This window comes from Thunnus albacares, chromosome 6 (assembly GCF_914725855.1).
Source record: "Thunnus albacares chromosome 6, fThuAlb1.1, whole genome shotgun sequence".
NCBI lineage: Eukaryota > Metazoa > Chordata > Actinopteri > Scombriformes > Scombridae > Thunnus > Thunnus albacares.
In genome coordinates this window covers 2,240,001-2,267,500 of record NC_058111.1, presented here as the reverse complement: position 1 = coordinate 2,267,500, position 27,500 = coordinate 2,240,001, and the positions used below count along the sequence as shown (strand labels likewise).

Below are 27,500 nucleotides of genomic sequence, written 5' to 3'. Positions count from 1 at the left end.
ATAAGTATTATGAGCTTGATGTAGTTAAAGTATTACAGTAAAAGTAGTGGTTTGGTCCCTCTGACTGATATATTATTATATATGACATCATTAGATTATTAATAGTGAAGCATCAGTGTTAGAGCAGCATGTTACTGTTGTAGCTGCTGGAGGTGGAGCTAGTTTACACTACTTTATATACAGTTAGCTAGTTTAGTCCAGTGGTTCCCAACCTAGGGGTGGGGCCCCTCCAAAGGGTCAGCAGATAAATCTGAGGGGTGGTGAGATGATTAATGGGAGAGGAAAGAAGAAAAAACAAAGTTCTGATACACAAATCTGTTTTCAGTTTTTTGGACTTTTTCTCTAATCTTTGATTTTTGCTGAAATATTGGATCATTTGAACATTTATTGAAATGAAAGCACAGGTGGTAAATTTTATAAAACATTATGTTTCACATTTACATGAACAATTTTGAAACACTTCAGTATTTCCATTTTAAGCTACTTAAAACTTTCACTTCACTATATTTCAGAATAAAAGTACTTTCTACTTCACATCTCCAGTTTCAGACTGAAAATGAAACATTCTGGTATTTAACTGACTGAAAATACACATAAAACATAAAAATGACATTATTAGTAAGAATCTGCCACCAATATAGTATTTAAAAGTTGCATATTGATGTGTATTTAAATAGAGCTGCAACACTGACTCGTTTTGAGTCATTTTTTAGGAAAAAATGTCCAAATTCTCTGATTCCAGCTTCTTAAATATGAATATTTTCTGGTTTCTTTAGTCTCTGTGACAGTAAACTGAAGATCTGTGAGTTGTGGACAAAAGAAGACATTTGAGGACGTCATGTTGGACAAATAATGGAGAAAATAATCGACAGATTAATTGATAATTGAAGGGATCGTTAGTTGCAGCTCTTTAAGGTTTGAGCTTCAGTCATCACATGAAAACTGTAGAGCTGCAACTAACGATCATTTCATTAATCTGCTCGATTGTTTTGTCAATAAAATGTCAGAAAGTAGTAAAAGAAACGTCCGTTATCAGAGACGACGGCGACGTCTTCAGATTGTTTTTCTATCTGACCAACAGTCCAAAGATATTCAGTTCACTTTCATCACATCTGAGAAGCTGCAATCAGCAAATATTTGGCTTTTTTCTTTAAAAAAAAGAGACTAAAACAGTCATTCAATGATCAAAACAGTTGCAGGTTAATTTTCTGTTAACCGACTAATCGCTGCAGCTCGACACGACTGAACAGAATCCATCGATGACTTGGAGGCTGTTTTTATCTCCACAGTATCATGAACTGAACTGAAACTGGCTGCAGCTTTAAGAGAAACATAAACACAATCAGTTCTTTAGTCGTTTTTACTTTTGGTAGAAAAATCCAACCTGAAGCAGAATTTTGTCCTTTAACTTGTGTAGAAACATTTTGTTTTGTTCACCTTTTAATTTCTGCTGAACTGAAACATTCAGACGAGCAAAAGTTTGAATCTGATTTATGTTTTAAAAAGAACAAAAAGTAGAATTAATTATAAGACAACTGTAGGTACTTTTAATAAAGCTCACAGGCTGCTGACAACATAGAAAATCTGTCAAAATACATTTGTAGACAAACATGTGAGTTTATTCTCAGCAGCTGAATGAGTCCTCGGCCTCGTTCTGTACGTCACTGACAAGATGAAGCTCTTATCTTTCATGTTTCAGTCTGATGAACACTGACGGTGCTCAAATGTCCCACGCTCTGATCACACCTCAAACGCCCCTCAGTCTTGTCCCTTTTTCCTTTTCTTCTTGCTCTTCTTCTGTGGCTCCTCTTCCTCCTCTGATGTTTTTCTTTTGGGCTTCTCCTCCGCCGCCTCCTCCACCTGCTCCATGGTGTCCCACACCTCGTCTTCCTCCTCCTTCACCTCCTCAGACGCCGCCGCCGCATCCGTCGCCGCCGTCCCTCCGTCCTCCAGGTCTCGGCTGGCGAGCAGCAGGCAGTTGAGGCGGGACTTGAGGTAGACTTTGTGCTGCACTTTGCGGTCCTCCAGGCTGTGGATGTACAGGAAACGGTCCAGGCCGCAGGACGCCACCACGGGCTGGGAGGTGTGGCACTGCAGGGCCCGCACGCCGCCCGCCAGCCCCTTCAGAGCGCCGCACACCAGACCTTTCCTCAGGTCCAGCAGGGCGATCTGACCGTGAGTGTTTCCCACCACCACCGTGTTGCCGCTGGCGGGCAGGGACAGAGCGGTGAGCGGGTACTCGCCGAATTTAGCCTCCATGACGGGACGGCGCTGCGGGGTGGACGGGTCGTACACGTGGACCTGACGGGAGACAGACAAACGTTAAAACTGCAAGTTTAACTTCAAGTCCTTTAATCTTGTTCCTTCAATTCAGAGCTGCAACTAACAATTATTTTCTTGATTAATCGATTAGTCGTTTGGTTTATAAAGCGGCATCCGTTCCCTGAATCTTCTCAGCGCTGCTCGTTAGTCTCTCCTACCAGCAGATACGTCCAAACTAACATCTGGACTCACACTGACAGCTGTAATCACCTTCATCACTGGAGTCTTCTTCCAGATATACTCATGTTTTAAAGTATTTAGTAGGATGACATTATAGTGTCAGCATTTCCCTGTCGCTAGCGTAGCATGGGATGGGAGTGTTTTGGGAAGACCCACATTTCACCGTCCTTGAAGGCATCACTGCAGAAAATGAGCCAGATGATGCGTTTTGTGTCACCTGGAAGATGTTTTCCCGGCAAATGAGCAGCAAACTCTGAGTGCAGGCAACATGGAGGGAAGTTAAACATTGTTCATTTGCAGATAAGTTTCCCTTTAACACCTGGACGTACCTGCAGGATCAGTGACATCACAACTAGTTAGGAGCCAATCAGGGTCCAATATTAAACTGACACAAGTGTGATGTGGAAACTTGAAGCATCCAGTGAACAAACACTGAGAGTAAACTTTATAGTAAAAAGGAAAACTTTACAAACAACAACATTTACAGATTCACAGATTCTGTATTTTTACATGAAGGAGGAGATGATGAACATCTCTGGTCTCAAGTAAAGAAGGTGAAGAGATGTTGTTGCATTTCTACACTGAAGTTTAGAGGGAAAAATCACTATTTGGTGGAGCTGTTAACAACTCATAGACATGTGAAATGTGACCCCGACTACACACTGCTTTTTGTAAGACGTCAAAAGCCAAAAAGGTTGGAAACCACTGGTTTCATCTTTAACAATGTGTTGTATTTTAAAAGCTTGTTATATTATCCATTGTGTCAAATCTTCATCTGAAAAGTAACTAAAGCTGTCAAATAAATGTAGTCCGTCACTGTCTCACCTGGTGGTATCCGGTGCAGGTGACCACCTTCTGTGAGTCCGGGATGAAGGCCATGTCTCTGACCCACTGCGGCTGCCGTAGATCCAGCCAGTCGTCCCGCAGGTTTTTTGCGGTGAACGTGGGCTGTTCGGGTTTGTCCAGGTCCCAGATCTTCAGTCCGGTCTCCTTCCCTCCGGTGGCGACCTGGTTCCGGTGCACCGGGTTCTGTCGCATCCTGCTCACGTTCTTCCCCGCTTGCAGCTCTGTAACGGGCTCGCTGCTGTCCTCGCGCCACACCCGCAGCGTCCCGCAGTCCCCGCAGGTGATAAGCGTGGCTCCGTAGGTCGCCAGCCCGGTGAAGCAACCCTCCTCCGGGTCCCCGCAGCGCCGGGCCTCGGTGAACACGCCTTTCTCGGTGCTGAAGGTCCGTACGGTTCCGTCCCGGGACCCGACCAGCAGCTCGCTCTCCGCCGGGTCCCCCCAGCACAGCGCCCGCACCTCCTGCTCGCGGCTCAGGTGGCGCGTGTTGCAGAAGTTAAAAGCCTGTTTCCGGGACAGACTGACCCCCTTCAGGATGCCGGTCTCTGCCCCGAGCCACACGGAGCACAGCCGGCTGCGGTCCTCCATCACCCCGCTACTGAGGCACCAAAACTGGGTACAAAACTAGAGCTCAGCCGCTTCTACACACGTGCTTCTCTGGAGAATGCGTCGCACATTAGAGACGTCACTGACACGTCACTGCTGTTTGTTTGGTTTTTTTTTCTTTCAGACTTTATTAAACAAATCACATATTACAAAACAACATCAATCAATCAACCAACCAATCAGTCAATCAATCAATAATTCAATCAAACTTTATTTGTAGAGCCCCTTTTCTACAAGTCAGTGTAGTTCAAAGTGCTTCACAGATGACTGACACAAACAAATAAACAAATGTAGAATTTAAAAACAACAACAACCAAAAGAATGTTCCTGTTGTTCCAAATGACGGAAGTGTGTGGAAAAAAAATATGTTTAAAGATGAGAAACCGAGAGAGAAATGTTTGCCTGTGGAAGCTGGATGATTTTTTTTTTTATTAAACTTTATTGAAAATATGTATTCAGAGTTCACTGTTCATACCATGGATGGTTCATACTGGCTATTTATGGAACAGCCTTCCCAACCATCTGAGGGCAGCGGTGACTCTTTAAAAACAGACTTAAAACCTTTCAGGAAGGTTTTTTCATCTGAACTCTTATTTTCTTTATGTTGTGTGTTTATGTTTTTAACACTGTAGAACATTGAGATTCACTGCGAATGAAAAGGGCAGTAGAAATTAAAAGTATTATTGTTATAATTATAATTATTAAAAGATCCCCTTCAAATGTTTTTTTCTCATCACTTTATTTATAGAAAGTGTCATAAAACGTGTGACAATAATACAATAACAATGAACAATTGGGCATCATAATGAAATAAAGATAATAAAGGACATGACTTCACTTTCAGTTTGTTGATACAGTCAACACGGTAATAGAACAAAGGGTCAAAGTAATAATAATAAATAGATTGAAAAAAGATTAATAGTAAAGGTAGGCAAAAAAAAAAAATCAGATTTCTTAAAAAAAATAAATCTCAGAGCATATTAACTGTATGTGCACATTTCTTATTGTTTATAAGTTGGATAGACTCAAAATACTTTCTGAATTCAAACATGAAAGATTCAAACTTCGACTATAGACCGTATATAAAGATTTTTATTATTTACGTATGTATTTATTTTCTTTATATAAATATTGATCCCTTTCAAATGTGCTTTCAATGTAAGTGATGGAGGCCCAAATCCACAGCGTGTCAACATTTAAAAGTTGATATGAAGCTTATGTGGGGCTAATACAAAATAAAAAGGACAATTACGATAAAAAAACCCCATAAAATATAATAAACAAATAAATATAATGACATAAAATAAAGGCAGATTGGAGTTTTTTCAAAAATGTATTTATAATAATTAATTGTGCATATACACTTTTTAGAAAGCTTATAAAATACATAAAATGATGAAGGAAAAGAGAAAACGTGGATGATCTTTTAGAAAAACATTTGCGAAGAAAGTGACGCAGTTAAAGCTTGCGCTTACGTCATCGGGAGGAGACCGGACCTTTGCGCATGCGTATATGACGGGAGTTACTCCATTTTGGGTCATCTCGGGGCTACAGTAGCTAGCAGTTGCTGTTAGCTTCCACATCGCAGCGTTACTTTTGTGCGGGTTTATTTCTCCCGCTTTGATATTAAAGTTACAGCGAACAGAGAGCGGTTTACTCCCGCCTTCGGGTCTGAATCCGAGTCTTTCTTCGTCTGAGAAATGGACGGAGAAGAGGACGACTTCATGTCCGCGAGCCACTCCGGTAAAAACGGTTGTTCTGCTTTGTTTCCTGTTTAACCAGCTAACGTTAACGCTCGTACCTGACGCTAACTGTCGTCTTTACTCTTCATCAGCAGCGCGGAATTAAGTTTCAGTTGATAAATATAACTCACAGAAGGTCATTTAACATCTCTTCTGTCTGATAAATGTAACTGTAGTGTGATTTTTGGGGCCATCAGCAGCGTCGGTTGATATCAGGAAATGTGTCAGATATTAGCTTCAGGCAGCGTTACAACTCTGATCTAGTTCACTTTAAAACGAGTTAATCGATATCGATGATGCAGATTGTATTTCATACGAGGCGCAAATAGGGTCAGTAAGCAGTGGTGGAAGAAGTATTCTGATACTTTACTGCAAGAAAACTACAACAATGTAAAAATACTTCATCACAAGTAAAAGTCCTGCATTAAAAGTCCTACCACAGTAAAAGTACATAAGTATTATGAGCTTGATGTAGTTAAAGTATTGCAGTAAAAGTAGTGGTTTGGTCCCTCTGACGGATATATTATTATATATGACATCATTAGATTATTAATAGTGAAGCATCAGTGTTAGAGCAGCATGTTACTGTTGTAGCTGCTGGAGGTGGAGCTAGTTTACACTACTTTATATACAGTTAGCTAGTTTAGTCCAGTGGTTCCCAACCATGTGAGGTTTCATTTTCGCACATGGTTTCATTTATTGAAATGAAACCATGTGAGAAGTTTAGAGGGAAAAATCACTATTTGGTGGAGCTGTTAACAACTCATAGACATGTGAAATGTGACCCCGACTACACACTGCTTTTTGTAAGACGTCAAAAGACAAAAAGGTTGGAAACCACTGGTTTCATCTTTAACAATGTGTTGTATTTTAAAAGCTTGTTATATTATCCATTGTGTCAAATCTTCATCTAGCCTCAAGGTCTCAGATGCATGATAACTGAAACAGAAGTGTGGTTTTTGGGGGGGCAGCAGCAGTGTTGGTTCATAACAAACACTAAATGTGTCTCCTGTTAGTTTAAGGCAACATCACAGCTCTGGTTTTCTGTCATATTTTGCTTTCAAAGTGTTTAATGAATGATTGAATATCATAATAGTATGAAAACATGCCTCCAGGATACAACACTGTAAACTGAGAACCAAAAGATTAGATCTAACAGGATTCAACTGTTTTCTATCTGGTGTTATTTACTCATTAACCTTTTAAAATGCATGATTTATACATGGAGTTTCTCCCTGAAAGCATCACAGGTGAGTCAGAACAAATCAGACGAGTCCGGCTCAGCTGAAGTTTAAACCTTTACAGAAACCAGCTGTCAATCTTTAAATGGTAACTTAATACTTCTTGCTACTGCTTCACTCTCAGCAGATGTTTGTGTGTGACATCAGCAACAAATCCTGCGTGATAAAGTTAAAAAGTGCTGCTGAAGTGTGTTTCTGATCGGTTGTGTGTTCTGTAGATGATGGAGGCGGCACTCCGGTCATGGATGAGCACCCGGCGTCAGACGGCGAGGAGATGAGGAGCGACAGGAATCACTCTGAGGTCTGTTATATATTTCAGTATCACAGCTCATACTGTTAGTGGACACAGATTATAATGTTACTCTGTGGTAGAAATGGCAGAATTTAGTCAAGGAACCCAACTTTGAATTCATTATTACTTTTGCAAAATGTTGCTTTTAAAGCCCCTCACAGTAAAATATATCTGGATGATGTCACTGAAGACAGCGGTTCTCGTTCTCCAGCTGTTAGATGAGTCTCAAAATGATTAATAAGACAGAAAAGAGGGTAAAACATATCTGTGAAAAGTGAACTCACCTGAGCAGGTGGACTGAAGGTGTGCAGGAGGTAACTGCTGCGTTCATGTGCTGATCAGAACGTAGGACATCTGGGTGTCATAATGACCCACCTCTGGTTTTCTCAACAGGATGAGGGCAGCAATGACGAGGACGCACGCCACACCATGGAGACCAGCGGAGCAGCCAGCGGCTCCGACAACGAGGACCGCCGAGGCGGCGACAGCGACTCGGAGGGAGAGGCCCCCAGGGGCCGCGGTGACGACGACGACAGAAGCGACTCCGAAGCGGAGCCCCCGAGGCCCGCCGACAGCGACGACGACTCTCCGGTCAAACGCGGGATGAGCGCTTCGGACAACGAGGAGGAGTCGCCGGTCAAACACGGCGCTTCAGACAATGAGGAGGGGGAGGCGGCGGCGTCCCCCGTCAAACGCAGGGGGAGCAGCTCAGACATGGAGGACGGGGAGGACAGACCCAAAGCAGCAGCCGCCGCCGACAGCGACTCAGACAACGAGGACGCCAAACCCGCCGCGTCCGCCGGCCGCCGCTCCAACGCCGACAGTGACTCTGACACAGAGATGCCCGCCAGACGCAAGGCGGCGCAGATAGACTCTGACGAGGACGAGGAGGCTGAGAAACAGCAGGGGGACGAAGAGGGAGGAGGAGGAGGAGGGAAGTGGAAGGCTGTGATGCAGTCTGACAGTGAGGAAGAGGAGGAGGGACGGAGGACGAAGGCTGCAGCAGGAAGTGATGGAGAGCAGCAGGAAGGTGAGAGGAAGCAGAGAGCAGCTGACGACGAGGATGAGAAGCCGAGTCCGCTGACCTCAGACCAGCAGCGTATTGATTATACTTCTCTGATCAATAATTACTGTGCAAACATGAAATATCTGATCTTTATTTATTTATTTATAATAGAAACGATAGAAGGTTTGTAGATCTGCAACAGCAAAGTCACTCAATCATATCTCCCTCAATACAAATAAAAAATCTCAGTAATTTAGATAATATTAACAATATTATAATAATTAGAGAGTTTGACTCATTTTACAAACAGTTAGCTGAACAGTTAGCAGCTCTACAGCTGGAACATACTGGGGTAACTGGGAGACTGTTATAAATGTGACTTGTCTAAAAGTCTCAGCTTGTTGAACAGATGTTCAGACACATTATCTTCTCTGCTAATCTCACGCTGGTTTCTTCAAGTACTGATCAATAACCTTAAACCTTAAAAACACGCCGGGCTCTTTAGAATTTAGAATCAGTTCCAGTTCAGAACTGGGTTCTAGGAGGGGGGTATCCCAGTGTCATACTGGTATTATTTATGGCCAATAATGATGTGAAACTGCTGCTGCAGCTTCTGTTTTCATTCTGTCGAATCATTTCCTCAGAACAGGTTTCATGTCATGAAATGTTCCTTTAACTAGTGTGTGTGTGTGTGTGTGTGTGTGTGTGTGTGTGTGTTTGCAGTGAAGAGGAAGAAGGCCATCCTGTCAGACAGTGAGGATGAGGATGAAGAGAAGGCAGATAAACCAGGTGAGATACTGATACAGTTTCTCAACATAACAACAAACTTATTACTAAATGATTCAGTTTTAACAAGAAACGTTTTATGTCACTAAACTTTCTCCTGATTTGACAAAATGTCTGTTTAGTTGTTATTTTCTGTTTTGGCTGATAATCTGTTTGTTGTTGTTGTTGTTGTTGTTGTTGTTGTTGTTGACGGTCAGCGGCGAAGAGGAGCCGGGCGGTGTCGGACGATGAGAACTCGGACAGCGACGGAGCGTCGGGAGGACCTGATAAGAGTCTGGCAGCCAAACTGAGAGAACTGGGCTCCGACAGCGAGAGCGAGGACGAGAGGTCGAAGGTCAACGCGGGGAATAAGGACGAGAAGGCGTTGTTCGGCAGCGACAGCGACTCCGGAGACGAGGAGGAGTGAGTACTGGACTCCTCACACACACACACCCGGAGCTGGTTTCCAGTTTAACCAGAAACACAAGCACACTGGGTGAACTGGATTCTGCTCTGAATGTTCAGTGTCTTTAAACTCGTTACGTCTCCTCTGACAACGAGGGAACAGAAGAAACAACCAGATAGTCAGAGTAGAAGTGAAAATGAAACCCATTTATTTTCAGCTTGTTTTGATATTTGCAAACAAAACAAAGGTTCTTAAAATGTGAAAGAAGACGAGACGAAGAGCCGAACAAATAGAAATCAACAAAACAAAGCCTGATTAATCCTTAAAAACCCAACCAGAGACCTGACTCACAGAGGCAGCACCACCAACCAGTAATCCCAGTGTCTCTAGACTCACCAGTTGTCCTCAACCTCCCACTACAAACCTCTTCCTGTTAACAAGTTAACATGAACGGTGCAACAACAGCTCAGACCAACATTTCAAAGACGACACAGTGTAGCTGCTTTACTCTTGGAGTCAACATGGCTGCTGGTGGAGTCAGAGATCCTCCTGCAGACTTCAGTAAAGCTGGAAACATACTGATAGATTCGAACCTCCTGGATCAATAACTCATAAGTGAAACGTTGTTAAAACACAAACGAGGCTTCTTTCCTACCGTAGTGAGGTAGACGAGGATCTACGAGCTGATTTTCACCACAGCGAGCCGTCGTCCTCTGAGACGAATGATGATAGGCCAGTTCAAAGTCCGAGGAACCAATGAGCAGCTTGTCTGGACTGCACAGGTAGAAACCCGTCATGTTGACACCTGGAGAGAAAAACACAAACACAGCAGGCACTTTGCCTCTTGCCAAACATAGAAGTTCTAACATCTTACATCTGACAGTCGAACTACGCAGCACCTGACAAAGTCTCTCTGTGACTCATTTCAAGGTGCTTAGTTATGGTGATTAGTGTCCTGAGATCACTTCTGTTATGATTTGATGCTATATAAATTGAATTGAATCAGTGTTAGTGTTGAACAGTCAGGGATCAACACAGGAGATGTTGGTTGTGGTTGCACATTCTGTCTCTGAGACAAACTCAAGAGGATTATGATCTGTGGAAACCTTAATAGGTTTAAAACACTTGACCCGAAGTAAACCTTTAAAATGTTGTAGAGTAAACAAACAGTGTGAGAGCTTCCTTCAGCTGATGTCCTCCTGCAGGAGAACAGCCCCGACACACCGGCATCAGCTGCAAGCATGACAGACGAAGAGAAATCTGAGGCAGACGGGAGAGAGATACAACGCAGGATACTTATAATGATCTCAGAGACAAAACAAAACAAAACAAAAGCTGGTTAAAGCAGTCAGTCAGGTCAGAGCCTTTCTAGCCAATCAGCAGGCTAAAGCCTCTCAGGTCACAACTCTGTGATAAGAGCTGCTGATTAATTAATTCAAACATGACAAAGCTTTATTTATATTTGCACATTTCAAAACTAGCTTACAAAGTGATTCATAGAAGATATTTGCAACAAAAATATGTTTTGAGATGTTTGTCAACAAATCTGATAATCAGTCGAGTCATTAATATCAGGAACATGTGAAATATTTGCTGTTTCTGCTTCTCAACATGTGAGAATTATCTGTTTTTATATTGTTTTGACAAAACAAGACAGTAAATTATAATTCTGAATTAAATTTATTCATAAAATAGTGAAAATGCTGATTATAACATCAGAAAATGAGCTGAAATGAGGTTTGATGGACTCTCACTGCTCTGCTTCATAACGACGTCTAGAAACAAACATTCAAACCATCTGATCTGAGATCTGCCGGTGTGACCTTTGACCTTTCTGTTTCCTCCAGGAAGATGATCGCAGACATCTTCGGAGAGTCTGGAGATGAGGAGGGGGAGGAGTTCACGGTGAGTACGACCTTCATCTCTCTGCGTTTTTAGAGAAACTTTTGTTCGACGATAAAAACGGAAACACAGAAACTTGTTCTCAGAGCTGATGAAAGCATCTGCTGCTCCTGCAGGGTTTCAACCAGGAGGACCTGGAGGGAGACAAGAAGGAGGCCAAGGAGAAGCAGCAGCAGGTGGAGGAAGACTCCGACTCTGACGAAGGTGTCGACCGCAGCGGCCAAGAGTAAGAAGCCCGGCGGAGGAACACGTCTTATCTTTATGATCGATTCAGATTCTGAAGTAGAGAAATGACTTAAATGTGTTTGTGTGTGTGTGTTTGTGTTTGTTTGTGTGTTTTCAGCACCAGCTTCATGTCCGACTTCGACATCATGCTCGCTCGGAAGAAAGCCATGAACAGTAAGAGGAGGCGGCACCGTGACGGCGGGACGTTCATCAGCGACGCCGACGACGTGGTCAGCGCCATGATCACCAAGATGAACGAAGCCGCTGAGGTCCGTCTGTTTTTAAATAAAACCTTTCTGCTTTTCTTTACCCTTTAAAAAACAAACAAACAAACAAACAAACTCCCTGACTGGCTGCTGTTTCAACAGGAGGATCGAACTCTGAACAGTCAGAAGAAACCAGCGCTGAAGAAACTCTCTCTGCTGTCACAAGTCGTCATGCACCTGAAGAAGTAAGATCTGTTATGAATCATCATTATGCTGCTCGTTAAAGCCTCTGGAAATGTGACCTGAAATCATAAAAATGCATATATGATATCAAAGTTGAGTGTCTCATTAAGCATCCATGAAAATCTGAATGAAAATAAACATTTATAACTATTAGAAAACTGAGTTCAAAAACAGCTCATCTGGCTGCTCAAACCATTTCTCAGGACTGTGTGGGCGTGTCCAGATCACGTTTGATTGACAGCTCACTTTCAGCTCAAGTACCGTTTTATTTTCTATTCATTCACTAAAACGTTTTGCTGATATAAAATAAAATACCAAATCTATCAAATGGACCCTACTTGGTTAGAAAGCTTGACTAATCCACTAACTAGCAAAACAGGTTAAACCAGCCAAATCTGTGTTTTTCTTTAACTATACCTCCCGGAGTATGATGCTAATCGTTTTAGCATCTTCCATTCACTTACATCAAACGGTTAGCTTTAGCTTTTCTATTCAAAACTTTTGAGCTTATTATCAATTACCCCAGTGGTTTACTAGTTATCTTGACTAATCAGCTAACTAGCAGACTAGAGTAGACCACACATATCTGTTTTTATTGAACTATACCTCCCAGACTACGAAGCTAAGTGTTTTAGTATCTTTCATTCACTTACATGAAACGGTTAGCATTAGCATTACTATGCTACACTTTTGAGCTACTTATCCACTCAGTGATTAATGCAGATTTGGATGATGTAGCCAAGTCTGCTAGTTAGCTTAACACAGTAACTTTCAAACCACATCAGGCTAATTTGAATTCTCATTCTAGCTAAAAGCAAAGAAAAGTTCACTGCATTGTTTTCTCATGTGGGAGATGAGAGTAAGTGTTGTGAAGTCAGCTTGGCCAGATAGCCACGTCAATCATCTTTCTCCTAAATATGATTGAGCAGGTATTTATTACGTAATAAATTCCCTAGTTTAGCCCCGCCTAACTGTAACCCAGTAACAAGGGAAGGGAGAGAAACTTTCTAAAGAATTACATAAACTATGTCAAAGGCTGTTCTCATACTTTTCGGTGTTTACTATATGCACATTAGATCCCAAATTACATAATTAATAGCCAATCATGGATTTGCCTTTCCAGGGGCGTTAACAGGCGTCCTGACTGAGCTAATCTAACACACTGATGCTTCATTAAAACAAGCTGAATAATATCCTCTTGTTGCTGTTTGTCCCTCAGACAGGACTTGAAGGAGACGTTCATCGACAGCGGAGTGATGTCGGCCATCAAAGAGTGGATCAGTCCTCTTCCAGACAAATCACTGCCTGCTCTGAGAATCAGAGAGGAGCTTCTCAGGATCCTACAGGAAGTGAGTACAGATTCTCTCTGAAACCTGCGGGTCACATGTTCAACCTCCTGATTTAAACATTAAATAAAAACAGAGTGCTGCGGGCGTCTGAGTGGAGCGTTTCCCTGTGTTTCCTCCCCGCAGCTGCCCAGCGTCAGTCAGGAGACGCTGAAGCACAGCGGGATCGGACGAGCCGTCATGTTTCTCTACAAACATCCCAAAGAGTCGCGATCCAACAAAGACCTCGCTCTCAAACTCATCAGTAAGGACGTCGCTCCTCACACTGCTGCAGAGACACCAACACTCATCAGTCTGACAGGCTCAGTGTCCTGTATAACCTTTATTTAAACACGCTGGAGAACAGGAAGCTTCTTTTACAAGGACGACAAGTTTACAGTAATAAATCAGCAGGTTGCCGTCATACAAGAAGGTTAAATAATCTGGTGAAGGACACTAATAAGAATGAAAAAGGAAAGAGAGAAGTTCCAACAAGCAGGTCAGATGAGGTGTACTGGTGCCTTCAGTCCACACAGAGCCACACTAGTCAGTTCTGTGTCTGTAAAATGTCAGAAAATAGTGAAAATGCCTGTTTTTAATTTCTTGTGACGTCTTCAAAAGTCTTATTTAATCTGACCAACAGTCCAACATCCAAAATAATTCAGTTTACAGTCACATGTGACAGAAAAACATCAAACCCTCACATATTAGAGGCTGCAACCAGTAAATATTTGGTATTTTTGCTTAAAAAATGATAATTTGATAATCAAAATAGTTGCTGATTAGTTTTCTGTTGATCAACTAATCAATTAATCAGCTAATTGTTGCAGCTCTAAAAGGAATCGATCATTTTCTCTTCAGTTAATCATCCATCAGTTTTCTGCTGTTTGTCCAGAACACATTAATTAATTAAACGATGTTATGAGTGTTGATGTGTTTAGATGATGAGTGTTGGTTTGTTTGTGTGTTTAGATGATGAGTGTTGGTTTGTTTGTGTGTTTAGATGATGAGTGTTGGTTTGTTTGTGTGTTTAGATGATGAGTGTTGGTTTGTTTGTGTGTTTAGATGATGAGTGTTGGTTTGTTTGTGTGTTTAGATGATGAGTGTTGGTTTGTTTGTGTGTTTAGACGAGTGGTCGCGGCCGATCTTTGGTTTGACGTCCAACTATAAAGGGATGACGAGAGAAGAGCGACAGCAGAGAGATCTGGACCAGCAGATGCCTCAGAGACGACGACTCAGGTACTAAAATAATAATCAAATAACTCACAACATCACACAACACCTTCACCCTCTCCTCATCCTCACACCACAGGATGGATCATCTCCTTTAGTTTTCATGTCGGTAAACGTTTCCCTGAGATCCAACAATAAATAATAATAATAATAATAATAATAAATAATAATAATAATAATCATCTCTGAAGACTTTTCTCTTGTAAGAGTGAAATATCAAATACTTCCATTAAAGCAGAAATCCCACATTAGTGTAACTGTAAAAACAGACTTTCACGTCTTGTTTTCACTTGTCAGGAATTTATTTTCTCTAAAACACGTCAGACAAGCTGTTAGAACCTCAGTTTGAACTGTTTTAACTCGTTTAGAGCTGAATAATTAAACAAAAACACCAGAAATGGACTCAAAACATTAAGAAATGAGTTTTATTAGTATAGAACCTTCTGTACACAGCAGCAGGTTGAGCTGCTGAACATCAGCAAAAAACCACCTGATCATCATCATGAAACCATTTAAACCAGTTTAAAAATACAGAAATACAACAAACACATAGATATATATACATTAAACATTTAAAACTGGTCATAAACCTGAGAAAAGGTTTACTATTATCTGCTATCAACACATGAGGCAACACTGGTAGTGTGATGTTCAGAGAGAACAACATGTAAATAACTAGTCGTCATATTGATCTGTAGGAGAAAGTAAACAAGCAACATGTCACATGTAAACCAGCGTTTATCAGTGTTTCTGTTTATAACTGTACAGACCAAACATAACACCACATATTTATTCATTCAGAAATCAATAATCAGTAGAGTTTTGGAGCCTCTGTTCTGAAACATGAGTCAACCTCTTTGTTGTTGCCATGGAAACTCTTAATGTGATGCAAGTACCGCTGCTATCAGAGAGAGAGAGAGAACGGGATGCAGGTTAGCTAACAACACGCCACCTAAAAAGAGAAAAAACTTTAATAACAAATAAATCAACGTTTTTCTCCAAAACTCTGAAGTCAAACAAAAATACAGAAGTGGAAGAAGAGAGAGAGGAAGCTTATGAAGTCATCCTCTCCTGGTGAACACTTTGTTTTTAAGTCTTGAATATATCCAGTAAACCAGCTGCTGCGTCACCTGACCATCCCGCCTGACTCGTCCCTTCAGACGTGTTTCAGTTCGTATCACTGATGTCACTGAAATGTCTGTAAATTGCACTTGTCAAGTGTTTTTGTCCTGAACAATCAGTTATATGAAGAACGTAGAATCATGTTTCCGACCAGCTGAAGAAACAGTTCAGGACTAAACTAACTGAGTCTTTATGTTTCCTGGTTGAACTTCCTGCTGGTTTAATGAGCAACAAACACTCACATCCACTCCAGAAGCTGCGTTCACGTTATTATATCACAAAACCTGAATCACTGTTGTTTTCACTCATTCACACCGACAGTCATCAGTTCACGTCTTCTTCAGGTTTATTTTACACGTTTTTGTGTTCAAAGAGGTTTGAAGCAGGTTTAGTTTGAGTCCAGGTCTCTCAGCTCTGCCTGCTGTTCTCACCTCCAGAATCTTTCTCCTTTTATATAAATGTTCTGTCTTCATCACTGCTGTCATTGTTCTCATTCTCTCCCTCCTCATCATCAAATGTTGTGCTCTTCCTCTCAGCCTTTCCTCTCTTTCCTCCTGTTGTTGTTTTTTTTTCTCAATTTTCTTCTTTCATTCCTCTTCATCCATCCATTTCACCTCTCCTCCTCTTCCTCCTCCTCCTCCTCCTCCTCCTCCTCTTCCTCCTCCCCCAGTCAGCCTCAGAAGGTGGAGAGGGCGGAGGAACCCGACGTCTTCTCTCCACCAATCAGGTTCAGTCATCAAATTGCATGGTTGCACTGCAAAACCTGCCTGTAGACTGACTGGAAGTCTCTGTCAGCAGCCGATAGATGTTTAGTCTCTATGGAGGCGTTGCTACGGTTACTGGTGTTACTGGAGCTAATATGAGGAGTCAGAGGTTAAAGGTTAAAGGTCTAACAGAAGAGCTGAGTGCATTTCATCCCTCAGGAAACATTTATAATATTTATAAATCCTGTTTGTTTGCTACTGTTGTCTCAGCAGCTGTGAATCAGCTGATCAGTGTGAAACTAACGACAGACGGGAATCATGCTGCATGTGTGAGCAGATAAATCTGCAGCTACAGGAAGTAAAATAAGAACTAAAAGTCACTTTCACATCACATGTGAAGAAGCAGGAACATCAGACTGTTTTTAACGTCGCTCCTTTTATACAAACTGGATCTTTTTAAGAACCATAACTTTGTTTTTAACATCAGTAAACATGATAAATATTAATATTAATACTAGAGGAACAGAGCTGAGTTCTGTTTGACTAATCAGCACAATAAACCCATAAAACAGCTGCTGCACAGCAGGAAGCAGGTTCACACTCACAGGTAAAGATCTGACTGACTAACTGCTGTGATGATGATGATGATGATGATGATGATAACAGCATGGAGACCTGACTGCTGCTGTTTATCCTGCTCATCAGTTATTGTTGATTCATCCTGTTTAAACCAAAGTGTTTCTTTGTCTGTCTTCAGTTCGGGAGGTCAGACGCCTCGGAGAGACCTGGAGAAACAGCTGACTGGAGAGGAGAAGTGAGTAACGTTCAGCTCTGAAGGACTGTTAGTTTGGATGAAGGAAGGTTTCACGTCTGTGTGTAAAGACGTTACAGTCATGTGACGTTTATGATCCTTTTAATATTCAGTAGAGTCTGAGTTTTATTATTAAACATACACACACGTCCTGACAGTTCATAGAAAAGACTCATTAAATTAATGAAGTTTGGTTTAATATTCAAGCAGACTTGTTCAGACTTTTATTAAAGAAGATTAAGACATTAAACGGTCGTCTGATGACCGTTAAAGTGGTTCTGTACTAATTTAATAATTTAATTTAAGAAACAAGACGACACATTTCTATAAAGGATTACTGTTGTGTGAGTCTATATATTGTTTTTTATTAACTGGAGAATAAAACTCCTGAAAGCGACGTGATCCTCTAGAGAGAAGACGTCTCACTCTGATGCAGAAACTCTCTGGTTTTACGGTTCTGTTACTGAGTGGAGCGTCTTCCTCCACTGATGATCTTTGTTCAACTAAAAACACACAAACCAACAACACGTTTGTCATTTAAACCGCGTATTTAAACTAAACACGTCTACAGATGTGTGTGTTTCTACAACGTGTGGTTTGTGTGTTGTTGTTGTTGTTGTTGTTGTTGTTTACTCAGGAGTGTTGTTGTTGTCGTTTCCTGCAGAGCTCTGCGACCCGGTGACCCCGGCTTCTGTGCCAGAGCTCGAGTGCCGATGCCCTCCAACAAAGACTACGTGGTACGACCCAAGTGGAACGTAGAGATGGAATCAAACAGGGTGAGTGAAGGTCAAAGGTCGTTAAATCACCTTTTCCCGCCTTTCACAACAAACACAAACAAACTTTAATCTGATCATGTAAAAAACTTCTTACAGCTGTTTTTTGGTTGAGAATCATCCAGTTTACCAGTTTATGCTAACAATTCTAAATGATTTACAGATATGATTGATTGATTGATTGATTGATTGATTGATTCCAGATATTCATACATGCAGTTCATTCATTTCCTGACAGTCATTAAACAACTGAACCTTGAATTGAGTTCAAGCAGTGAAAACATTAAATATGATCAAAATATTCAGATCTGCTGCTACGTATTTAACACCAGATATTAAATAATAATAATAATAATAATAATAATAATAATAATAATATTTCTTTGATACTTTAACCTTTAAAACTAGTTTGAAACATCTGATAATTAAATAAAAAAGAACAAACGTTCAGTAAATCTAGTTTGATCTGTATGTAGATCATCTGTTCAGTTTAATTAATAATGTTATTAAACTTAGCAGGAAATTCTATGAACATAAACATGATGTTAAACTATTAAATATATATTTTAGCACCAATTTAAAATCAATAATAAGTTTTTTCTTTACAATAATTCTACCAGAGTTTTGTTGGTGAAATAGTTTCTGGAACTTCTGAAGAAAAATGATCATTAATTAAGAGTTAAATTATGACCCTAGTTCATCTTTTATTAAAATGATATAAACAGAAAAAACCTCCGTCAGCTCCGATGATACTGAAGAATAAAGTGAGAAACAGTCGTGAGGTTAAAGTCGAGGCGAGTTGAGGCGCTGAGCTGTGATTGGTCCTCTGTAGAGCGGCTATAAGAAAGGCATCAGCCTGCTGGAGAAGCACAAGCGTCGCTTCGCGGAGGAGAGGAAGAGACACCGGCCGCAGGGCGCCGTCAAGATCAGCATAGAGGGAAACAGGATGCCGCTGTAGCTCCCGCCGCCCACCTGCGGGGGGGGCAGTAAGTCCTTCCTGCATGGCGTGACGGCGTGCCGTGTGTGTGCTGTCGACAAACACGCAGCGCTCACTGTAAATCTGACCTCTGACCTCTGACCTCTACACCAGGAACAACTGCAGCATCTTAATAACTTTATTATGTGTATTCTGACAGTGAAGGAGACGTCTGCTCCCTGCATGACTGAAACTACTGATTCAAACCTCCTGCTGTTTTATCTGCCAGTAATTAGTTGTAAATTATTAACTTTATATTTAAAACCAACATGTTTCTCTAGTTTTTGTAGCAGAATTAGAGCAGAGACGGCTGCTGGTTCATTTAAATACAGTTATGCAGAGTTCACGTCATGATGGAGGGATGATGAAGATGATAAATATATTTGAGTGAAGGTTAATATACTGAGCTCTGACTATATGACATCATATTTAAATATAATCAATGTTTGGACGACGTGAGACGTTCATGTTTGTTGGATTTTCAGGTGTTTATGAAGCTTCTTAGTCATAATTATGACTCACATGTTAAGTTGAAGCTGTTTTATTATTTTAGACTCGACTAATCTTTTAAAACCAGCTTTTATTTCAAGGTTTCTACAGAAGAAGCTGCATGTGAGGAAACGTTTCTCAGTGCTGCCTCTGAGGACGTGAACGCTCGCTGCATGTCTCTGCAGACGTGACGTGTGATGAAGAGATGAAACTAAAAACCTGCTGCGTTAGTTTTAACTGCTTTCTGCTTGTTAAAAAATATCTTAAAACTAGTGTTAGTGGTCAGACTCGCTGCAGCCGTACAGACGTCCTGAAGCCGCCGTCAGTCTGCATGTTTTTAATTCACTTCCTGTGTTTTTTTTGCTCCTGCAGGGTCCGATGAAGAAAGGTCTGTCCCGCGTCGACAAACAGATGCGTAGATTCGCCGACATCCGCCGCCTGACGAAGACGGGTCACGCTGTCAAAATCAGCGTGGAAGGCAACCGGATGCCGCTCTGATTTTTAAAAAAAAAAAACCTCCGTAGGATTTATTCACTTTACTTTTTTTTTTTTCTTCTTTTTAAATGTTTGTTCCCCTGCTCTCCCCCCCAGGTCTCCACTTCCGCCTCCTCGCTGAAGTCGAGGCTGAAGTCACACAGCTTTTGACTTTATGTCAGAATGTGAATAATCTGCTGCAAACTGTCTGAAAAATTACAGGAAAGTCATCTGATCTGTGAGCAGAAATAAATCAGCTTCACTCTGAAAGGATCCCTGGAATAAACATCTGCTGACAGAACTTCATCTCTAAACCAACTAGAGTTCAAACTGAAGCCTTAAAGTGTTTTTTCAGCCTCATGATTCTCATAATCGTGACTGTTGATCAGGTTAACGTTGCAGCACGAAACCTCCTAAAGCTTTACAATAAACTTCAGATCATGTCAGAGATGAACTGTTAGCTGTTGTTGCTAACTGAAGCTAATCAAACAGCTGCAAAGATCCACCGCAGCAGAAGTTAATATGTTTCCAAATGTCCTGAAAGTCTTTGATGACTGCAGGAGTTACAATCAGCTGATTTTTAAATGAGTTGCTTACGCAGCTTCCATCAATCATTAGTGAGCAGGTGATGGTGACATCACAGTGTTGCCATGGAAACGAAATGGACTAAGGAGGTTGGTTTAGAGATGAACTTGACGCAGCTGATCCGAGGATGGTTTTCTGGTGTTTAAATACTGTTTCAATAGTTCCTTCAGTCCGACTCAAGAACAAAACCTTCCCTGGTGCCCACTTTGTCTCTGAATGTGAAGGTGTTTGTATTTTGCTAATAGGCCGGCCAGACCTCCTCCTCCTCCTCCTCCTCCTCCTCCTCCTCCTCCTCCTCTTCCTCCTCTTCAGTCCATTTTGTCCCCTCTCTGCTCCCGTAGAGGCTGTACAGGAACAACGTTGTTAAAACTGTCTGCAGGACTGAGTTCACACAGACGACACAGTGATTCTGCTCAGATCTGCTCGGCTACACTCAGACTGTGTGTGTGTGTGTGTGTGTGTGTGTGTGGATGAATGTGTGTGTGACGATGATGATGATGATGATGATGATGATGATGATGATGATGTCAGATCTGGTTCAGGGTCAGTTTGTGGACTGTGTGAATCAGCCCGTCTGTCTGCACTGTTCTGGATCAGATGATACTTTTCTTAATAAAGACTCGACACAAACTCACGTCTGCTGTCGTCCTTCAGTTCATTTCACTGTCAGATTATCAGTCACGTCGTCTAAGGATGTAATTAATCATTATTGTCATTGATTCATCGTTTTATCTATAAGTAGTCAAAATAGGGGAAAATTCAGCTTATATCTTAGAGCCGAGGTGACGTCTTCAAATGTCCAAAAAAAAAGAAAAGAAAAGCTTCAAAGTTTTACATTGTTGCTTTGATTGATTGATTATGACAATATTAGAGCTGAAATGAAAATTAATCAAAAACTATTTTAATAAACTCTTTGTCATGACAGGAAACGTCAGTTTCTTTATTGATAAATGTCAATTTTTCCCCTCGATTAATTAAATTAAGTCTAAAACAAAAGAAAAAGACGACGTCATTATATCCAGTATCCAGAGTTCTGTTAGATGAATAAAAGCTCTGAATGTTTGAGACTGATCGATCAAAATAGTTTCCAATTTTCTTTCAATCAACCGATTAATCAGCCAGTTGAAGCTCTAAATGCCCAACAAATCCTTTTTCAACACCTGAGTAATGTATAGGGGGGGTGATGGTGGTGATGATGATGATTATTATTATTATCATTATTATTATTTATTAAGGATGGATGATCTGACTGTCTGTCAGCACTCAGACACTCATTTAGCATCTTTCTTTGTGGTATTCTGCAGGTTAACATGAGCTCTAATGTTCCTGCTGTTGTTTATAAAATATAGAAAACATCAAAACAAACCTGCTTCTGTTTCTGACAGCAGAACTGTTCTAAACTCATATTTAAGTTAAAATATTCTCCACCTTCTAAAACACTCAAAGATTCAACCTGTGACTAAAACATCCAACTCTAATAACTAATATCTGTTTCTGTTTAAAAAGCAGCTGATGAATCATTATTGGATTTTTATAAACCTGCAAAATGTAGAATTAGAAATCTAAATGAAAAAAGCTGAAACTGCAGTTAAACTGAGGTTTAAAACATGTTTGACTTTCAAAATAAAAGAGACTCAGCGATCATTCACTCTTTAATAAACACATCTACAGTTCAGGCAGTGAGAAGCATTTGACAACAATCAAGTGGAGCAGGACTGAACGGAACCTGAACCCGGTGTGTTCTGGACCACCGAGTCTGGTTCACATTGTGCTGATTCAGCACTCGTTATGAACCTCGACTCAGCTGCTTTTACAGGCTGCTGGCAGGAAGTTGATCCCAGATGTGACAGGACTGAGCTCCAGTCAGTGAACGTCAGGGTTAGCGTAGCTTAGCATAAAGACTGGAAGCGGGGGGAAACTGCTAGCCAAACAATTCCTCTAAAACTCACTGATGATGTTTTATCTTCATCTACATTGTGAGGTCATTATGAAGGGATCTAATGGTCAGTATGAACAGGAGGAATGATTACAGCATCATAATGTTCATTCGGGCTCCTGACTGTTGTTTTAAGACACACTGGTCCTTTAAACTGTGTCGTCATATATTTGTGATATAAAACGTCGTCCTGCTTCACTAATAAAAACAACTACGAGACAGAAACTCAAGTCAAGTCTTGTCAGATGTTCAGATTCAGCGTCGAGGCGGCGAAGGCCTCCAGTCAGGGTCGGGTGGGGGGTCGGGGAGGGGGGGGGGTTGATGCTGCATTCAGGTGATACTGTAAAAATCTGAAATACCTCTGTGATCACAGGAGAAACGTGTGTTGAATTTGACCAAAAACAGAAACTGTTCCGTATTATTATTTGAAGTATTTTGACTCTGGATTCACATTTATCACATTACGGTTCAGTTTTACAGGATTTCATGTTGTGCTACAACACATTTTTACTTTATCTTGTGAAATTCTGATTGAACTTTCTGAGATTAAACATCCAAAACATCTGATGAACACAGATTGAACATTTTCAGACTGATGTGGCCACATGGGAATAAAAAATAAATTAAATAAATTGTCTGAGTTTAAGCTTTACATGAACTTTGCCTGTTTTAAATCAGGAACCATCTGATGAAAAGTCAATAAGATTTTAACTGTGTCCTCATACAAACTCTACACAGGTTTGGAGGATGTTCACACGGGAAAAAGTGACCAAATAAAGTTCAAAGTCAATATTACACTATAATACAAAATAAATAGAGGAGCTACTGACAGCTGGAAAGTCTGAGCTTTCAGCTTGATGCTACAGACGCTTCGGTCAGTTCTCCAAACGATTCTTTTTTTTATTTATTTATCATATTCTAATTTAAAGCTTAAATACAAACCAGTTTTAATTTCTCAAATACAGATTCAGATTTACTAAGTTTTAATTTAAAATCTCTTCTAACAAGCTGCTGTTTTAACATTAAATATATTATTAATCCTGTCTGAAGTAAAACACATAACTTCCTTTTTAACCCTTTAAGATCACATCCAGGTCATATTGTGCACCTATTTAACAACATATGCCAAAAATATTTTTATATTCTTATATCAAAATTCAATCATGTTTTCTTCCTGTAAAATGTTGACGTAGGCTTGAATCAACCAGTTTCAACCAATAATATCACAACATCCACCCGTCAATCAATCTTCAACTGTTAGCGGCACAGAGCGAAGATTCATTATGACACGTTCAGATCAACTTCCTGTTTTACTCAGAAATACGTCACAATATGGAGGTTAAATACTCTGGAAACATCGTTTCATCTGGATTTAAAACATCTGAGTTCAGTTGAGGATTTTGTAGAATCTAAAAGCAGGTTTCCTGTTTAACTATGTGAGTTTAAATCTTCCTGCTGCTGTGGACATAAACACGACATCTGATTGGTCGTAATCTGATCAAAGAACATGCGTCACGAAAACAAAATAAATAAAGTTTTGTTTTGGTCCTGACTTCAGAAACGTGTGAGAAGTTGACCGAGCAGCACCTGAATGCACCATCATTAAATATACAACACTGTGTGTGTGGTGGGGGGTGGTGGCGGTGGCAGTGGCGGTGGAGGGGGTGATTGGCAGGTGGTGGGCGTGGCTCAGCAGGTGACTGGTGGCTGGTGATTGGCTGTGTTTCATGCATCTGTGATGATTCCTCTGCAGGAAAGAAAAACATCTTCAGTGAGGCGTTTAAAGCACCTAAAGAGCCGTTTCACTGTTTTAACAAGACTCAGGTGTCCTGCGGCGCCGTACCTGTGCAGAGGGAGGCGCTGTGGAGAGGGGGGCGGGCTCAGAGGGGAGGGGGGGGGCGTGGCCTATCCTCTGCTATTTGGTAGACGACTCTTTCCAATCCTGTCGATCGGAGCCGGATTGACTCGTCGTCGTGACGTTTGGACTGCTTTGCTGTAAACACAAAAAGGAGACAGATTCAACCCTCTGGTGAGGGTCTCACCATAATGAGGGGCCTCTCTGCATAATGAGTATATTTAGTTTTACCTCTGCTTGTTTGACCCCGGTTTGGTTTCCATGGAGGTGACTGACAGGCGGTCCAGCGGCACGTTGTTGCCGGGGAAACTCCTCTTCCTCTTTGGCTCCATGACGTCGTTCTCCATCCTCACCAGGTGGTCCACTCGGAGCAGCTTCGCCGTTAGCTCCTCCCCCGCCTTCACCGCTCCGTGACGGGGCCGAAGAGCCGGCAGAGACCTGGACACGGGCCGGTCTACGTCCTGGAACACAACAAGGACAGAGAGGAATAAGGCTATACGCTGTGTGTTGTTGATAACTCAACAAGATGATGGTTAATGTTAAAGCCATCAGTTTTAATTATTTCTCCTTCGATTCTGTGAAATAAAGTTTTTTCGTCTACTGTTTATAGTCAACAGCATCTCAGAGGTTATTTATAGGTTTTATTTAACCTTTTAGGTGGTTGGTAGTTGAAACTTCCTACAATGCAACTGTGATAAATCATAAATTAATTTTACAGGCCCTTCTTGTTAAGCACAATAAACCAAATTTAAATTTCTTCTTGTGTCTAATCTTTTTAATCCTCTTCAGCTTTGAGCTTCATGTGAAATCAGCGGTTCAGTTCAGTTTTTTCAACTAAACATTTAGAAAAGGTCGTCCATGCTTACATTACATCACACTGTGTCTACTGTAACATCTTGTTCATCTACATCAGCAAATCTTTATCTGAACTCTGCAGGTTTTTAACAAAAATAAAACTTCAAAGACGACTTAAAGGACGAGTTCACAGTAATTGCAGTGTGTGTTAAACCAGCAGTCAGGTGTCTGTAATCATTCCTCCTGTTCATACTGGATATTAAAAGATCCTTCAAATGTGTTTTCAATGGAAGTGATGGAGGATAAAATGCACAGTGTGTCCACACAGTCATTTAAAAGTTTATGTGAAGCTTCTATTCAGCTTCAGCAGTCTGAGTTAGTCATATCAAGTGGATATCTGACACATTTACAGTCTTTTTAGCATCAAATTCCCTCTTTGTGTTTCCTCGGACAGTGTTTCCCTGTTGAGCTGCAGGTGGAAGTATAGTAACAAAAAGAGGAACTTTGGCAATAAAAAGACTGTAACGTTGAAAGATATCTAAACATAACACAAAAAGTAAGGAAATTTGTGTTTGGTAGATTATTTCTTTGTTGTAACAATGCTTCTCTGCAATAAATCTTAAACTGTTGGAAAGCCTGTTTATTTCCCAAATCAGAGAAGATTTGGCAAATTTTTCATGGGCATAACCCACATACTCAGCTCTGCTGCTCATCCCACAAATACATGTTCCTTACAAACATGGCGCCATTTAAAAGGTAAATAAACAGGCTTTCCAACAGTTAAAGATTTATTGCCAAGAAGCATCGTTACAACAAAGAAATAATCTACCAAACACTAATTTCCTTACTTTTGTGCTGTGTTTACTTGATTTGACTCATTTGGACGCTGAAGCTTCATATCAGCTTCAGATAAACTTTTGAATACATTTTTGTACAGGAGGAGGACTGTGGATTTTGTTCCCCATCACTTCCATTGTAAGTGTATTATGAAGGGATCTTCTAATGGTCAGTATGAACATGTTTCACTGTTCATTTGGGCTCCTGACTGTTGTTTTTAAGACACATTTGACTTTAAAACTAAAGATGATGGAGCTGTACATCCTCCAACAAAGTCTCAGAGAAGACAAACTTTTAAAAAGCTTTTTAAGTTCTATCTAACTTTTTTGTTTTGACACTTTATTCTCCTGTCATCATTGTCTCTTCTGCCTCCTGTGAAGCTCTCTGTAACGTCTGTGTTATATGAAGTTTTCTTGCTTGAGGCAGCAGAGTAGGACGGGATATGTCTAAACACTGAGACACACAGTAATCCTGGGATCTACACAGTAAATAGTCAGGGTCATTAACAGCACACACCCTGCTAATAACCATGTCTGAAAACCAACATGCTCTATGTTTGATTTCCTATGAGGGAGTCTCCGTATGGAAAATATTGATGTGAGCAGCTGACGGGCCTCCCTGCTCCGCGTCTCCACCTCGCCTGGTGTTTTCACACGTCAGGACTCCGTGTGGCGAGTCATCCCTTACATCACCGCCCCCCGACAGCGAAGCCGTCTCTGACTTCCTGTCAGACGATCGGATATCATCCAGACTAAACAGAAAACACCTTCAGGTCCGACTCCCCGCAGCCGCTCGCACCGCGGAGCTTCACTCTGACGTCACGTCAGCTGATATCAGCTCAGCGGCCCCCTCGGAGGGGCCCCGACGTTTGTTTTGGCCCTCGGGATGATTTGACAGGAAGCAACCTGATCTGCTTCTTCGCCGTCTGATCCTGGATTTATTCTGCTGCATCATAGAGGATTACAGCCTCAGTCAAGAACATCTTACTGCAGATCTTTCACTCTCAATTTTTACACTTTCGTTCAAAGCTGCTTATATTTTTCCCTCAAACATCTGGCAGTCAGTAAACTGTCTGAACTGAAGGTCTTCACAGGTGGACGTTATGAGTTATTAGTTATAAGACACTGCACTGTTACTTCTATTCTCTTGTTTTATCTGTCTTTTTAGCTTCTTTTTATTTCCAAATTTAACACTTTTTATATTTCTTTTTACTTGTGTTGCTTTTACATTCTGTTTAGGTCTGTAAAGCATTTTTCATCAGTGTTTGGTTGTTGTTGCAGGAGGGTTTTTGAAGAACATACATTATTTTTGGAATTAGTTTCTATGACTTTATATTCTCTCTGATAATAATTATAATTATATTGCTGCACTTTTCCACCATGGCTGCTTTGATTTACTTTACACTCATGAGCACTTTATTAGGAACACCTGCAGCTCTGCCATGATTTCTACTTTTATGATAATTCTACTTTATGTTCGTTATCGAGGTCGTAGTCGGTGATGATGTACTCTAAAAATGGTTTCTAATTATTTGTTGCTTCGTGAAAGTAGAATATTACAGCAGATCTGTTGTGTTGAGTTGCTTTAGATTCTACATGTGTTTAAT

General features: G+C 41.0%; 3 protein-coding genes and 1 long non-coding RNA gene across 6 annotated transcripts in view; 1 reads left to right on the top strand and 3 right to left on the bottom strand.

Annotated features, from left to right (window-relative positions):
- LOC122984105 overlaps window positions 1-722 on the bottom strand; it is a 23,691-nt gene extending 22,969 nt beyond the window's left edge. Inside the window, exon 1 of the long non-coding RNA XR_006403834.1 lies at window positions 601-722. This is a non-coding gene — a long non-coding RNA (uncharacterized LOC122984105). The remainder of the gene's footprint in view (window positions 1-600) is intronic.
- Window positions 723-1,524: 802 nt separating this feature from the next.
- wdr74 (WD repeat domain 74) lies at window positions 1,525-4,047 on the bottom strand. The gene is made up of 2 exons (XM_044354416.1): window positions 3,328-4,047; window positions 1,525-2,301 (listed from the first exon to the last, which is right to left on the bottom strand). The coding sequence occupies exons 1-2, from the start codon at window positions 3,931-3,933 to the stop codon at window positions 1,759-1,761; spliced, it is 1,149 nt and encodes a 382-aa protein (XP_044210351.1). The 5' UTR covers window positions 3,934-4,047; the 3' UTR covers window positions 1,525-1,758.
- Window positions 4,048-5,454: 1,407 nt separating this feature from the next.
- Window positions 5,455-21,105, top strand: LOC122984102 (protein IWS1 homolog). 3 transcript variants are annotated; one of them, XM_044354414.1, is made up of 17 exons: window positions 5,455-5,694; window positions 7,153-7,235; window positions 7,620-8,256; window positions 8,956-9,021; window positions 9,216-9,420; window positions 11,251-11,308; window positions 11,422-11,531; window positions 11,649-11,799; window positions 11,899-11,981; window positions 13,199-13,328; window positions 13,452-13,569; window positions 14,432-14,543; window positions 16,330-16,386; window positions 17,121-17,177; window positions 17,839-17,950; window positions 18,780-18,933; window positions 19,785-19,907. In XM_044354414.1, the coding sequence occupies exons 1-16, from the start codon at window positions 5,652-5,654 to the stop codon at window positions 18,903-18,905; spliced, it is 2,148 nt and encodes a 715-aa protein (XP_044210349.1). In that variant the 5' UTR covers window positions 5,455-5,651; the 3' UTR covers window positions 18,906-18,933; window positions 19,785-19,907. The 3 variants fall into 3 exon arrangements, with proteins under 3 accessions (XP_044210349.1, XP_044210348.1, XP_044210350.1); XM_044354413.1 differs by lacking the exon at window positions 18,780-18,933 and having other exon boundaries at window positions 5,458-5,694; window positions 19,785-21,105; XM_044354415.1 differs by lacking the exons at window positions 16,330-16,386; window positions 18,780-18,933 and having other exon boundaries at window positions 5,459-5,694; window positions 19,785-21,105.
- A 2,326-nt stretch (window positions 21,106-23,431) lies between these two features.
- The window catches only part of ostn (osteocrin), an 8,391-nt gene continuing 4,322 nt past the window's right edge, over window positions 23,432-27,500 (bottom strand). The window contains exons 3-5 of the mRNA XM_044354411.1: window positions 24,494-24,723; window positions 24,251-24,400; window positions 23,432-24,154 (exon numbers count right to left, since the gene is read on the bottom strand). Coding sequence (XP_044210346.1) covers window positions 24,313-24,400; window positions 24,494-24,723 — 318 coding nt within the window. The 3' untranslated portion in view covers window positions 23,432-24,154; window positions 24,251-24,312. The remainder of the gene's footprint in view (window positions 24,155-24,250; window positions 24,401-24,493; window positions 24,724-27,500) is intronic.

Coding starts and splice junctions, on each gene's coding strand:
- wdr74 (XM_044354416.1), bottom strand. CDS start 3,933: ATGGAGGACCGCAGCCGGCTGTGCTCCGTGTGGCTCGGGGCAGAGACC. Junction 2,302..3,327: donor CCTGCACCGGATACCACCAG/GTGAGACAGTGA, acceptor GTCTCCCGTCAG/GTCCACGTGTACGACCCGTC.
- LOC122984102 (XM_044354413.1), top strand. CDS start 5,652: ATGGACGGAGAAGAGGACGACTTCATGTCCGCGAGCCACTCCG. Junction 11,309..11,421: donor AGGAGGGGGAGGAGTTCACG/GTGAGTACGACC, acceptor CTGCTCCTGCAG/GGTTTCAACCAGGAGGACCT. Junction 14,544..16,329: donor CCTCAGAGACGACGACTCAG/GTACTAAAATAA, acceptor CTCCTCCCCCAG/TCAGCCTCAGAAGGTGGAGA.